The sequence below is a fragment of the Corapipo altera genome, unplaced genomic scaffold (genome assembly GCF_003945725.1).
Source record: "Corapipo altera isolate COAL_440 unplaced genomic scaffold, ASM394572v1 81, whole genome shotgun sequence".
NCBI lineage: Eukaryota > Metazoa > Chordata > Aves > Passeriformes > Pipridae > Corapipo > Corapipo altera.
This window is the reverse complement of record NW_020884987.1, coordinates 948,275-963,802: the sequence shown is the minus strand read 5'-3', so window position 1 is coordinate 963,802 and position 15,528 is coordinate 948,275. Positions and strand designations below refer to the sequence as shown.

At 48.6% G+C, this 15,528-nt stretch overlaps 1 protein-coding gene across 3 annotated transcripts in view; it reads right to left on the bottom strand.

Annotated features, from left to right (window-relative positions):
- FAM207A (family with sequence similarity 207 member A) overlaps positions 1–12,884 on the bottom strand; it is a 44,892-nt gene extending 32,008 nt beyond the window's left edge. Inside the window, exons 1-2 of one of the 3 annotated variants that reach the window (XM_027666232.1) lie at positions 12,831–12,884; positions 10,680–10,788 (exon numbers count right to left, since the gene is read on the bottom strand). In XM_027666232.1, the coding sequence (XP_027522033.1) occupies positions 10,680–10,788; positions 12,831–12,869 (148 nt within the window). In that variant the 5' untranslated portion in view covers positions 12,870–12,884. Of the gene's footprint in view, positions 1–10,679; positions 10,789–11,061; positions 11,092–12,245; positions 12,460–12,830 lie in introns of those variants that run through there. The other 2 variants (XM_027666231.1, XM_027666233.1) reach the window with 2 other exon arrangements.
- Positions 12,885–15,528: the final 2,644 nt, after the last annotated feature.

Below are 15,528 nucleotides of genomic sequence, written 5' to 3'. Positions count from 1 at the left end.
TTTTACTATAATTACTCCCTGGTTTTTTTTATACTGGCTAAGGTTTTCATATAGGCATTGTTGTTTTTTACACTTACTGCACCAGGAAAAACTGAAGGAGGAACTGGAAAATTTTGTTCTGTGCCCTATGGAGATGAAAAATATCATTCAAAAATATAGACCTGACCTAGAAAAAGGAAGAGTTATTCTGCTGCCCTCTAATGAGCACTTCTAACATCTGAAAAAGAACACTCTGTTCAGGCAGATTTGTTCTGCTCTCTTGCTACAGAGTTGTCAACAATGCAGGCACAGTTGGAGCAAGGCAGCACCTCCTACACAGCAAAGACATGCAGAAGAAACATCTGGATGGACCCAAGATCTGTTCTGTACTTCCCTGAACTTAAGAGTATATAGCTGTGCCCTGTTCTGTTCCCTTTCCTTCCCTGAAGAGAAGGAGGGGAGGGGTTCTAATTCTGACCCTCAGGATGCAAGGGCCACAATGTTATTACAAGTATACATGTACCACAGACACGTGGGATAATGACTTGCTTAAACATCTGTGAGTATTAATGAAAAACAAAGGAATTCAGTTTTCATGCAAGGTGGATCTGCACAATGCTCAGGAAACATTCAGTTGAAAGAGACAGTAAGGAAGGCAGAGGAACAGCCACAGAGCAACAGTTCTACCTGGTACTGAGCTTCATCTCAATTTTTACTGAGCTACCGTGATGCAATGGGTTGACCTGGGCCAGCTGCCAGACGCCCACCCAGCTGCTCCCTCCCTACCCCTCCTCAACAGAACAGGGGAAGAAAATATGATGAAAAGTTTGTGGGCTGAGATAAACAACAGGGAGATCGCTCACCAATTACCGTCACAGGCAAAACCAACTAGATTTGGGGAAAATTAATGCAATGTATTACCAATGAAAATAGAATCAGGTGGTGAAAAACAATGACAGACACTAAAACACCTTCCCCCACCCTTCTCAGCTCCATTCCTTCATTCCGACTCCTTCATTCCTGACTCCCTTAAGCAGTGCAAGGGGCCAGGGAATGGCATTACAGTCACTCTCTCTACTGCTCCTTCCTCCTCACACTTACCCACTGGGGTCCTTCCCATGGGAGAGCACCTCCTCTCCTCCTTTTCTGTCCCTGGTCTTCACAGGGCTCTCACTTTTTCTACTCCTCTTTTTTTCACTCCTTCTTAATTATATGTTTTTCCAGACACAGCACCATTGTGGCAGACAGGCTCAGCTTTGGCTGCACTGAATGCACTTCAGCTCCTGGACCTGGGTGTGTCCAGAACATGAGAGCTCTGGCCTCTCCACCACTACCAAAATCTTGCTACTTACATCCAATACAGGTAAACAGCCCAATGCCCTCTATTTTGGAGGAAGAAAATACATGAAAAAGTCATAATAACTCCACATTAGTAGTATCTGCACATTTTTATGCTATTTCCATAAATAAAACCCACTCAGGTACAGGCACTAAAGCAACAAGCACACCTGTATCTGCAGAGGAGCACACCTAAGCCCAGCCCACACCTAAGCCCAGCACACTTAAGCCCAGCCCTGCTGTCACAAATCACTGACATGAATCAAAAGCAATAGCCAGAGGCTTCACTGAGCAAAACACGGAAGTGCCACTGAACAAAGCAATTTAAAACTGGGATTTCTGGCAGCAGAATTTCTGCAGTCTGGAAGAGCCTTTCCATGCCTCCCTATCGATAGGATCACCAGGTTATTTCAACTCAAAGCACATTGCAAAATAACTCCTGCATGCACAGACACAGCCTTTACTCGTGGCAGCTGGGAACGTCCTCCCCATGCTAAAGAGGCACATTCCTGTTACATAAGAACACTCGGTGACCTGAATTTACAAATAATCTTTGAGAGGAAAACAGACATAAGGAAAAACAAAGTTAAAAAGTAGCGTAGCCAGGAAATGCAACAAAAGGAAATGAGCCCAGAGTCTGCACACACACAGCCACACGAGGTGTGAATGTCCACAACACCCACAGAAGCCCAGATTCTTTAGGTAGATCTATTGATTTGCTGTGTGTTCTCCATGCACAGTCGAGCACACAGCACAAGGGGGTCAGGAAACAAGTGTGTGTGCCCCATCTTCCCTCAGACTTCCTGCCACGGGCTCTCTAGAACACCATGTTTCATTGGAGTTGGTTACCAATATCACTAAATGGAACGTTTTCAAGAGCACCTTCCAGCTCACAGTCCCTACTTGCTTGAACACCTATTCACCTCCAGTAGGATTTTCTCCAGGATTTTTTGTGGTTAGCCTCACGGAATATTTGCAACACTGCTAGTTCAATCTAAACCTGTCCAAATCACCATTTCAAACAACCCAGAATACTTCAGTACCTACTCATTTAATCCTTGCATAGTTGTGTTTCCTGCAGTTAGCTTAGACAACGTACATTGAGATTTACGGTGTTAAAAACCTTATTTTAAAAAAACAACAAAACCCCTCTTATTTCCTTTTTATAAGCCACTTGACTAAAAAGCTAAACCCAAATTAAGTGTTGTTACCAGTTATGCCACATATGAGCATCAATAGTGCCACTTTGAAATGCTAAAGGGGGTAAACAGACCTTCAGCTGACATATGCATTTTCACCCAAGCATAAAGAAAACCTTGACCCATAAATTGTTCACAAAGACTAGAATAAAAGATAACTTGCATAGAATAGAATAATACTATAGATCCCTCTTAGTCTGAATGACAGACATGAACACTTGAGATCTCCCTTTAAATACACAGCCTCAATAAGACCTATATTAGCAGGGCAAAGATTTATCTGTCAGTAAAACAGAAATCTGATTTATGTAGCACGGAAGTTTACAGAAAAAATACCCAAGTAAAATAACTTTCCTCACACAGGCATTTCCCAGGGATGTCCGCAGAAGAAAGAGGAGGCTGACTTATTCCTGCACCTAAAAAGGATGTCAAGGCAAGTCAGAAGGGGCAACCCAGAAGAGGGAAACCTCTCATCCCGTCCACCCTTTACCAGCCTCTACCAATTATCTAAAAAGAGCATCTGTTAGACTCCCGGGACATGTATTTCAGAGAGGTTTGACAGCTTGACACTGCCCCATACTGCTGCTGGGGAGAAGGAAAGGGTTCTGACTTCCAGAGATATCCATCTGCCCTCTCCACAAGCCCTTCTTCATCCCTCTTGGGATTCGGTTTCTCAGTTTATGCAGGGTGAAACTATCCCTCTCATACCCCACTAGAGGTTTGCATTACTGAGACTTGTGCTGGGAAGTCCCTTTGCCACAGGTGCAGAGCCATTCCACCTCTCTCTTTGTAGCACTTATAATTTTATAACTCAATTATGCCAAAGCTTTAGCGTTAGTACAGCAGAAATGCTGCAGTTCCAGTACTCTCCTAAACAGGGCTGATCTATTTTTGTGTAAGTAAGGATGTCTGACCATTTTAAACTCATTTATTCAGCAGGAGAATACCAGGCTAGATTAGTATCCTTTTAAAACTCGTGATCACACAGAGCAAGACATGGCATGACTTGCAACTGCCACGCCCTGTCACACCTCACCAGGAAGGCAAAGAGGCACACTGGCCTCAAATTCAGTCCCTTCAGGGGCACAAGGGACTGACATGTTTGACCTAAAAAGCACATGTTTGGGCACTCAACTTTCACAAAGGCCAGAGGAAGGCTTTGCAAAAGCACAGAGCAGCAGCTCAGGAGCCTCACCAAAGGAGTCCCCAGTCCCTCACTGAGCTGTACCCTCCTCTCCAGCCACCCAGCAGCACAGAAAGGCTGGGTGCAGCACAGGGCAAGCACTGAACTTCCACCAGTGCTACTGATGAGCATTACAGAGCAGGCACAGCCAAGGAGCCAACCATAATAAGAAAGAACATCCTTCTGACACATCCTTCAAACTCCTAAGACTCATTTCAGGCTCTTCCCACCACTGACAGCCTCCTCCCCTGGAGCAGGCTGCAAACATTTTGGAAGCCTGAGGCTCTCTAGAAAACTTTCCTGTGTTTGTGTAATGCTCAGTATCCATGGCCACTAGTTAATTAGAGCTTTTGGGGCTTTTTTATGTTAATTTTAAGAACAGGGACTTAGCCACAGCTAGAGGGAGGGGAAGAAAAGAAAACAATTAATTAGTTCCATAAACATTAACACAACTGATTCCCATAATCTGGCAGAAGGCACTCACAATGTGGAAATGGTCCATCTCCAGAAGGGAAGTCAAAGCACTGGAAATAGTGCAAGTTTCAGAGTTTCAGACACTCATTTACCGCTTTTAAATTAACTGCATTGACTTTAATTAAAGTGGAGTTTCCTACAGCTATTCTCACAGCACAGACAAATTGTTACAGTAACTTTAAGCAGTGTGGATTTTTAACCTTTTTTTTTTTTTTTTTTTAGTTATTATCATTTAAGGCACCAATGTTTTTAGCTTTCAGTAAGATTCTGACTCCAAATTCTCCCAGGAGCTACCCACATCAGGTCACTGTTCTCTGTTTCAAGCAGTCCCCACAGCTGTTCAACACTGCTACAGAACTTGGTCAATCTGACTCCTGAATCAAGATCCCACTGACTTTAATCCTCTGGACCAAAAGGAACAGAAAAACCCTCTGGTTTCAAGGTGAGTTGTTGAAAACTACAGAATCTGTTTGAGGTGTCCTGTAGACTGAGGTCATGTGACCTCACTGGAGAGGCTTCCCCTACCGCAGACCGCTATCGCAGCTCCTTTCAAACACAGTGCAGTTTTATAACAGCCTGTTCGAAAACTCTCACACACCAAATCTGCCCTTAAAAGGTGATCTGGCATTGTCAAGATAAGAGCAGCTCCCAATGATGCAGTCAACAAACCAAACAGATTTCAGTTAAAAAGCAAGAGAAAAGGAACTTAAACTGCTACTAAAGCCATTTACCCAGACATGGTAAGTTGCCATCTGTCACTTTATCAAGCTACCAGGATGGCCAACCTTGGGCCTGGGAGAGAGGGTAAAGAATATCACTTTGCCTGTTTAATCTCTGCCTAGCATTTTCCCTTCCCTGGGAATTCCTCCTTTCTTGCAAATTCTGTTACTAGAGGTTTCAAGCACTTTCACACACAATGTCAGAAGCAACACCAGCTCACAGAGGGAAATTTGCCATTTGAGCAGAGACCTGCATGCCCAGTCCTGGGACACATCCTTGACCTGTGCGGGTGACACGAAGGAAGACAGACATCTTGCAGAAGGTAAAGAGTGGAGGGGGCGAGCTAAAGCAGGAATTCCCAGCTCAAATGCAAAGCTGCTCCTCCCAGATCCACACACCGACCAGGTATTTTCAAAGACGTTAAAATTATTTCAGTGCAACAGCACCAAGGACATCGCCAGCAGCCTACATCCGACACCAGCTTCAGGGAGAGCATCTCACCACTCCCAAAATCCACACAGACCAAAGCTTGGGCAGCTGATAACAAAGACAGACAGAGCAGGAACACCTTGTCATTTTGGACTGGCGCCGCACGTCACACTCCACGCGCACGTCGGAGGTGCTGCAGCAGCTCCTCACAGGCTGCTCACTGCCATCCTCAGAGTGTGGAGCAACCTGTTTACACCCCTTTCCATCTGAGGGGTGTTATGGTGGGGAACAGCTTGGGGAAGGCGTTCTGCACAAAACAAACATAAGACAGCCATGACAGCTGCCAGCACGGAATGGAAAGCTGAAGAAAAGCAACAGCAGCAGAACTGTGAGGATCCAGCAGCTTTCCACACCAGGGATGTGCTGAATGACCAGCACAAGCAGATTTAAAAATTCCCCAAACATGCAATAAGAAAAAGCAGAAAATGCTCAGAACTAATATTCAGAAAGGGTGCATTCATTAAAACAAACAGGTTTGGTTTCTTTTTAATCCTTCTATTGTTGAACACCCCATTATGCCAGCAGAGGGGAAAAATCCAAAATGCAAACAAAGAGAAAGGTGATCAGGGATGAGGATTAAAGAGGAAGAGCCATAATATTTAAGGCAACAAACAAGCAGAAATGCAATGAACAGACAGGAATAAATTACAGGACACAAAGATTTGCATCCTGTCAAGAACTCCTGAAGAGTAAAGGGAGCCTGGCCATGTCTGCAGTTCTGCCAGTAACACGAAAAGTGGATCCACTGCAAGGGTAACCACGAGTCCAGACACTGCAGGAACAGCAATACTGTCAGAGGGATCTCACAGGGATTCTGGTACATCACCCATAAAAAAAAGGAAAACAAACCCAAAACAGGACAGCAAATCATATTGCATGAAGTTAATGCAGGACCACAATGCCAACCAACCACAGCTTCTCTCTTCTCTTTGAAGCTTCAAAAAGAGGAAAAGAATTGGACAAGCGGGTGCAGAGCCCAAGCAGAAGGAAGCAGATAATGTGACAGACCCAGCAAATATGGAACTTCTGAGCAGAAGCTGAGGTGCAAACCAGAGAGGCACAGTCAGTGACACTGCAGAGGGAGGCTTGGTAACAAAAGGAACTCACAGAGAACCTCAGAAAGGGGGAAAGCAAGGCTGTACACAGCCTGGAGACTTTAGAAATTCTCTTCATTGCTGTCAGGTTCCTGCCTGGTCTGATTTTATTCTCTCCTATCTCCACATCTCTTCAGGAGGATAAGGGAATTCCTTGTCAGATGCTCAGTAATTTCACTGCTCTACTCCCCTCTGTGCCACTGACGGAGGATCCCTGCCACAAGACAGTCCTGGACTTCAGACCACAACCTCTGTCCAGGCTGATGTCCTACAGGACTCCATGCCCCACACCTTAGTACAGAACCACAGACTCACAGAGTGATTTGGGATGGAAGAAACCTTCAGAGAGCATGTAGTCCAACCTGCCTTTCATTTGTCACTAGACCAGGTTGCTCCAAGCCCCACCCCCATCCAAAATGGCCTTGAACACTTCCAAGGATGAGGCAGCCACAGCTTCTCTGGGCAACCTGTGCCAGGGCCTCACCACCCTCACTCTAAGTCCAGTTCAAACCTACCCCCTGGTACACCTTATGGTCTCTTGAAAGACCAATAACAGGTCCAGGACCAGGGGAAGCAAATGGTTTTAATCCACATTTCACATTTTCCTGGCTCACCAGTGGCACAGGAGGAGTTAGAGAATCTGCAGGAAAAGCTACTCAGGCCACAAACTCAGAAATCAGGATGAAAAGCTAAGGTTTCACTAGCAATTATGAACTTGCTGCTGTTGCACTTCTGCTTTCTCAACAACACAGTTTGTCACAGTTCCCTTCTGGAGTAGCTGAAAATAAAGCAGGAAGCTACCAGTCCAGTTGTTCATATCATTCCACAGCTCGTTCATCATCCACTCCAAAAAAAGAGACTTTCACAGGCAACTGGTTTGCCAGAGCCATGCCTGAACAGGCCCTCGCTTCAATGAGCAAACACTGAGGAAGCAAAGCTAAAGAAAACAAACAAGAAAAAGCAGCAGTAATCCCCTATACGACAGGCCATTATTTCTGACTTGGTAGGAAACATTTAATTCCCACGCTACAGAGGCTCACCCTGATGAGATTTATTCACTCCCATGAGTCACAGAGGTCCCTGCACGGATTAGATTATGGCAAAGCCTTTGAATTTATATTACGACAGTGGCTAAGTAAACTACCCTGATAGGAAACAATCACCAAGCAAGCAAGTAACTCATGGACTGAACTCCAGTGCTCACAGGGATGGCACTGGCTTTTGTTACCTCTGTGCGTGTGGAAATCATCTGGAATTTGGCATTAACACAAGCTGATGACTAAAGACAAAAAGCAGAGAAGGGGAAAGTAGTGGCAACAGGTCTTTTTCACAGCACGACACAGCTCAGAGCTCCTGCATTAAAATACTTTCCATTTTAGACCACTGGCTTTTTATGTAACACAATGCAAGACTCACCTACAATCAATTCCATTTTGGTGACATTTTTTGTTAGTTCCACCCTCTCCTTCTCATGCCACAAGGATTACTGATGCCAGAACAGCCTGATGAGCTGGTATCTTACACTAATAAGCACGCGGAATCGGCCTTGTGTCCAAGGGAAACAACAGACCATTACCAAGAGTAACAGATACTTCCAAAGGGCACCCTGGATTCACCAGCAACCCCTAGAAAAACAAGGTCTTTGGCTGGCAAGAAACAACACCCCCTGTTTATCCTCCCAGAACAAGGGGCCTCTTTCCATCTCCTTTCAGCACCAGCACACACAACCACTCGTGTTAAATGAGATGTTAACCCTGCCAGAGACACTGAACTTTCCAACTTACACATTGTGTTTCCCCCTGTTCCCTCAGAATAACCACAGCCAAAAGCTGGTCACTTACAAACTGGGGAAAACTAAGGGAAAATAATGTAGAGAGAGAGGTGGCCTCCCTTATTGGCAACCACAGATGACAGCCCCCAAGCCCCACCACGACGATTGCTTGGTTTCCTGCCGGATTGCATCCCTTTGGCTCTGGGACATAAAAGCAGGTCTTCCAGATGAAGCCTTTCATCCCCTGGAAGTAACCATGCTCTGCTGTTGTTTAGTTAGCCTCTGTGATGCTACACGTAGCATTGAATAGCTGCATGTGCCATGGATTTATTTTCAGGGCATAACAATGCTCTCCACATCGTTCTCTTTTCCTCCCACTCCCCAGCAGTCAATTTGCTTTTCTGGCCACTGTTGAGCTCCAAGTTGAAATCTTCTAAAATTTAATCCAATTCCAAGCACTTCCTCAGCCTAAATTTTATTTGGAAGAGAGTCACAGTACAAGGCCAGATAGAAACACAAAACACACAGATATCAGCAGTCTTGGATAATCTTTGATAAATCTTGGATAACGTGAGGCACACACGCAGATAGAGGACAAACATACCTGCTTTCTCAACTGCCACACAGCATCCTTGGCAGAAAAAAAAATCTTCTCTAGCTATGAAAAGCACACGAGATAGAGTGAGCCCACCTACAGTCTGCCAACTTGACCTTCTCAGAGCTTGAAAAGCAAGTGGGAGAGAAGTACGCTTTTGTCTTGCTATTAAATCTTAAAATAGCAATGTGTAGGAGAATCCTACCCTCCTGCCCCGTGCACTAAGCTGAGGGGGAAGGGAAGAATGGGGTGGAGGAAAGGTTGAAGTCAAGCTGAATTTCCTGCTGAACAGGGTCTGAGCTGACCAGAGATGCCAGGAGACAAAGGATGTCTGCCTAGATTCTCTTTTCTAACTCCAGGCTGTCTGCCATTGTATGCACAGTCTAGTTACAGTTCACTGAATTAACACAAAAAAATGAATTGATTTCCATAATGAAAAAGCCTCTACATGGCTCCAGAGTGAGGCAAGAAGAAAGGGCACACAGCTTGGGAGGATGTAAAAAAAAATAATCAAATCACTTTTTGCCTGTTGAAATACAGTTTTGAGCTCCCAAATGAACAGCTATTTTTAGTTGATCATCTGGAAATTGAGAGAGAATACAAAGCATCAGGGTCAGCATCACTGTCTGCAGGAAGCCTGCAGGAAGCCAGCACATAGCCTAGAGAGAGGCAGTCAGGCACCACACATCTGCATCATCAGCACTGCACAGGGACCAGCAGCATGGCTCTATTTATAACCCAGACGTGTGCAGCTGTAGCCTGCAATGAAGGGCTGGGATTGCAGGCTGCCAGCCCTCAACAACATGCTGCCTGATTTAATTAAAGAGATGGCAATGTGCACATGCACACACAGATGCATACATGTCCTTTTCCCATGAGAGTTACCAACGGTGAACTCACTGTTTTGAAAACAATGCATTTCACCAAGGTTACTGTGCAGGCAGCAGGCAAATGTGTCCTCAAACAACCCCTCCACTTCCTCACTCTGCTCTGTGACCAAATGTGACCAATAGGCACCTCACCACTGCTCAGGTAACCACTAGCCCTTGAGTGGTTACTGGGTTTGTTTGTAGCCCTGAACAGGAAAACAAAGTCACTGTAGTATTTATATGCACAAAGAGAAGAAATTCATTTAGTTTGCAAACAAGGTATTTGGGAGTCTCACCCACCTTCTGCATCAGGACAGCTTGCTGTGCCATCAGGTTCCATTTAGAGGTGAAACCTGCTTTCAGATACAAAGCTCTGCCTGTCAGCGAGCAGTCAGAGGGAGCATTTCCTTGTTGTGGGACTAGAACTCAAAAGGCTCTATCACCTCCTCCCTGCTCCCACTCTCACTTCCCATACTCCCTGCGAGCTGGACACTCCTGCCATGAGTCCTTGAGCCAGGGAGCAACAGCAAAGGACAGGAGGAGAAGACTTGCTGCAGTCAGGCTGCAGTGTGTATAGCACTGTTGGTACACAACGAGCAACTTGCTGACAAAATACTGGGTTACGAATGGCAGCTGCTAGTGAGGCAAAAGCAGCCACAAAGGAAGCTCAGAGATCAGGTCGCAGCCTGGCCCCTGCTGTCCTCTCAACCCCTGGGAGTCTTTGGCTGCATGAGGACACCCCACAGATAACATGAAGCTAGTTCCCCATCTAGGGATCACCAAGCACATCCTTGCTGTTCTGCCTCCACCCCAAACAAAACCAAACCTCTTTTAAAGGCCCTCGCAGGAACATGGGAAGGGATGTTTGGGTTGTATTCCCCTGGGCTTGTTCTGACAGTCACAGCAAATACAGTCCCCAGTGTCTTTGCTCACAACCTTATGTGGTACTCATTCAAAATACAACAAACCTGTCCTGGAGGAAATGATGCTTCTGGAGTCCAAGTCGAGCTTCTTGACCAGGGTATCAGGATCAATCTTCAGCCCAGAAAAGACATCAGAAGATGAGAAGTCCCAGTCCTTATCCAAAAGAAACATTAACCAGGAATCAGTATAAACACGACCAGGCAACGTTTAGTTAAAAAATCCCCCCCCCAAAAAATCAAACCTAGCACCATCCAGAAGGGGACAGTGGTAGGGAGCAGGTGCCTCTCCTGAGCTGGCAGGGGTAGGTAAGTCACCCCATTGGCCTGCCCTCCCCCCGCCAGGCTCTTCCACACAGAAGGAAGTTTCACAAAGTCTCATTTTGGACTGTTCTGCTCCTAATAGATTTCTGCTTCAACCTGACCTCGCCTCACTGAAGTGCATTCAGGAGAGCTCTCCCAGAAGAGCTTTGAACAGCATCCTTAGGAAACGACAGATTTATTACAGATACAGAACAATACAGATAAGCAACAAATGAGCAGATTAGGGGATTAAAGCCTAAAGCGATGGACATTAAGCAGATTCAGTGACTACTAGCAACTCACTAGATCTTTGGCATCATGCTTTAAGCATGCAACGCCTCTAAGTCCTAAGATCTGCAGTAGCTACTCTGGCTGGATTAGAAGAATTTATTACTTTAGCCAGCAGTATCTACCAGCACTGACACATAACTTCATAGTGGTATAAACCCAGCTGTATTTGGCACAGGTGATTCCTCCGCCCTCACAAGGAAAGCTTAGGCACGTAAAAAACATTTACTGCTGTTGTGTTCTTGCTGTGAGAGGGCTAGGGAAGGCATCCAGCTTTAATCTGAAGTGTGTACTCATAACACAGCTGGGGAAACCAGACACTGTCTGCATCTTCTACATGATTGTGTGTGCAAACTGACAGCTCCTCTCCACCTGCCCTAACCTAAAATCAAAGAGAACCACTGCAAAATGAGCAAGGCAGCCTCTTCTCTCACCCCTTCTCTCCCAACACTTCTTGGCAACGATCCTCACTGCTGCATCCAAGTTACCCCCACTGCAACGCAGCACAGGCACCCTGTCCCCAGCAGCAGGAGCAGTGCTGCCACCCCCCTACATCTGTATCGCAGCTGCTGCTGCGGGGCAGTGATACCTGCCCCGGGGCAGCACGCTGGGCCTCCCACTGCACACAGGCAGGGCCCGGTGCCGGAGCGCTCCTCGGGCTCCCCCGTTCGGCCTCCCGGCCCGCCGTGCCCGTGTCACACGCTCCCGCGGGGGAGCGGCGGCGCGGGGCAGCAGTAGCTGCCCGGCAGCACCGAGCCCGCAGGAGCAGCACCAAGGGTCCGGCAAGGCTTTCCTAAGCAGGAGCAGCCCTCGGCCCGGCCTGCGGGGCCTGCCGCCCCTGCCGCCCACACTGGCGCCTCCCCGCGGCCGGGCCCGCGGGTCATCCACCAACACCGCGCCGGGGCTCCGCGCTCGGGGCAGCCCCGGGAGCCGGAGGGGCCGAGCGGGGCTGCGGAACCGGCCCTTCCTGCGGGAGTGGGGACGAGGGTGTCACTGCGGCCCGCGTCTGCCCGCCCGCGGTACCTTCCCGGGGCCGGGGCCCGGCTCGGGCGCGGGGAGCGGCGGCAGGTCCCGGGCGGGCCAGGCCCGGGGGGCGGTGCGGTGCAGCCGCGGGCGCTTGGCCTTCCCCACCATGGCGGCGCGGAGCGCGAAGGGACAGCCCGGCCTGTGCCGCGCCCGGTGCCGCCCCCACCGGGGCGGGATCTTCCGGCTGCACCGCCCGCCCCTGGGGCCGCCCCGGGCCCGGGCACTCGGGGGTGCTCCTCCCTACCTGCCCTGCGCGGGCAGAATTTGAGAAGAGCTCCCTGCCCGTTCGTAGCGCTGCGGCGGGATGGCGGCGGCTGAAGTGTTCGCGCTGTGCCGCCGGCCGCCCGCCGGTGGTTGCCGTGTGGCGAGCGGTGGGGCGGGCAGCCTGCCCGAGGCGGCTCCTGTAGACAGCCAGAGGGTGTTCAGGTGCTCGCTCGGCGCCTTTAGGTTGAACCCAGACACTCTGCGACACAGAGCTCTCGGTAGCACCAGCCAGAGACCGGGCTGCCACGGCAGGGCAGAAAACAGCTCGTAAAACTTCATGCCAGAAATTATTTCTGTAGTTGAAACAGCAGAAAATACCCGGCGAGCCTCCAGGGAGCCCGAACACCTGCCAATCATGGGTCCGGGCAGACACCCCAACGAAGCAACTCGAGCCCCATCTACACCTTTCCACACACAGAAGGGGGTGAAACGCTAAGCTGCTTCTCTTCCCTCCAAGGTGAATAAAAAGCTCCAGGCCTGGAGCCACGGTTGTTTTGATCTTAGCAAGCCCTGACGGGTGCTTCCTGCTTAAAACATCTTCATTTTCCATGTTCTCTGCCCTCCCCGTCCTCCTCTGTGTTTTCCAGGACCTGACACTGGGCCACAGAAGTGCACAGCTGGTGACCCTCCCTGTGCGTACCAAGAAAATGTGGGGAGAGGCCTTTGGGAAGGTGCTGGGAAAGAGCACAGAATCATAGAATATCCTGAGTTGGAGGAGACTCATGAGGATCATCGAGTCCAACTCCTGGCCCTGCACAGGACACCCAAAGAATCCCACCACGTGCCCAAGAGCATTGTCCAAACGCTTCTTGAACTCAGTCAGGCTTGGTGCTGTGACCCTGAGGAGCCTGTTCCAGTGCTCAACCACCCTCTGGGTGAAGAACCTTTTCCTAACATCCAGCCTAAAACTCCCCTGACTCAGCTCCAACCGTTTCCTTGAGTCCTGTCGCAGAGAGCAGAGGTTGCTGCTGCCCCTTGTGAAGATGTTGAAGACCACAATGAGGTCTCCCCTCAGCCTCCTCCAGGATGAACAAACAAACTGACCTCAGCTGCTCCTTATAAGCACCTTCACCATCTTCGTTCCCGTCCTTTGGATGCTTTCTGATAGCTTAATGTCTTTCTTATATTGTAGTGCCCAGAACTGCACACAATATTGAAGTGAGGCCACCCTAGAGCAGAGCAGAGCGAGACAATCCCCTCCCTCGGCTGGCTGGCAGTACTTTGCCTGACAGCACCCAGGACACCGATGTCCCTCCTGGCTGCCAGGGCACTGCAGACTCATATTCAACTTTCCCTTGACCAGGACCCCCAGGGCCCTTCCTGCAGATGCTCTCCAGCCTCTCGTCCCCTGGTCTATACACACAGACAGGTTTGCCCCGTCACAGGTGCAGAATCTGGTGCAGCCCTTGTTAAACTTCATACACTGTCATACCCAGGTACCTGGTCACAATCAGGTGTACCCCTGTGCAAATACGACAAGGTTGAAAATACAAAATATTTCTGAGGGTGGAGATCCCATAGCTGCCTGAATCCTCTCTTTTAGTTGGAGTATGTGGCTGGGGACACACCTGGGAATCATGGAATTACATGATGGTTGAAAGGGACCTTAAAGATCATCTTGTTCCACTCCTCTACCACTAGACCAGGCTGCTCTGAGCCCCGTCCAGCCTGGCCTGGAACACTTCAAGGGATGGGGCATCCACCAGATTTAATGTTTGTTAGGGATAGAAAGATTTAATGTTCATCAGGAATAGAAAATAACAACAGGAAAACTTCCTTGCTGTAGGCTGGGTGAGCATCATTTAGGAGCAAAGGCCCAAAATAACATCTCTAATCACCAAAATCAGTGACTTTGGGGAACAGCCACTCTGAGAGTACCCAGCTGGATGCCACCCGCCCTAGCTGCTTGAGTGTATCCTGCAAAAGCCGCAGCAGTCCTCCAGACAGTGGTGAGGGGAAACACAATCTACTCTAGTAAAAATAAAATGAGGAAACGAATAAAAATAAAGGCAGCTGAAAGAAAATAGAAAGAGGAATATTTAACAGCTTAAAATGCTTGCAGATGGGCTAGAGAGCGTACACGCTGTGACCAAGCACATGTCCCCAAAGGGTGCCCACCTCCTTCAGCTGCAACACTCAAGGCTAAATCTGCAGGAGAGCATGAGGAACAGCTGGGAGGAAGTGGGATATACCAGCAAGCTTCAGCTTTGGCTACAAGGACCAGTGATATGCCTGTTCTGCTCCTGCCACTCCGACTCCAGGGCTCCCAGCTCTCCCACCATCTTCCCTCAACCTTTAGTCAGTTGGAACAGAGTGGTTGGACAAACCCTATGAATTAACTGAGGAGGATAGAGCAGCTCATTAAGGGCCTCATGCAATATGAAAGCAAAATTTCAGCTCATCTCAACCACACTTCCTTCCCTCAGATCTGCAACCTCCACCACCGGCAGGAAGCCCCACCAGCCTTCCCAGCTTCATCCGCCCCAGCCCACCCACTCCTGGCCTGAGGGCTGCTCTGCAGCATCCAGCTGTAGCCACCCAAGCTGGGGTGAGCACCCCAGCTCCCAGCTGGCTCGTCCTCAGGCCCCATCCCCACCGTATCCTACATCAGCTGCTCCAGTGCTCCCATACCACTGCCAGCACTACTGTGTCCCTTCCTTCTACACCTGGCTGTGAAGAAACCAAGCCAGGGCTCTGTTGTCTTCTTTAATAAAAGCATTTACCCACGAAGCATCCATTAGTGCACAGAAATTTTTTGCTGGCACTGCAATCTCTTTTGCAGTGCTGCAAAAATAAACCCAGCTCTGTAACTGTACCACAGTAGCAGGTGAACAGCATCAGGGTCTTATGATGCCTCAGGTCGCCCTGCCCATGGCAGGGGGTTGGAATGAGATGGTCTATAAGGTCCCTTCCAACCCAAACCTGTCTGTGAGTCTGATAATGCAACATGGTGAGTCAACATCAGGTTGCTTGGAAGGGAAACCTACAAAGAAATTAGCAAAGCCTCACATTATCT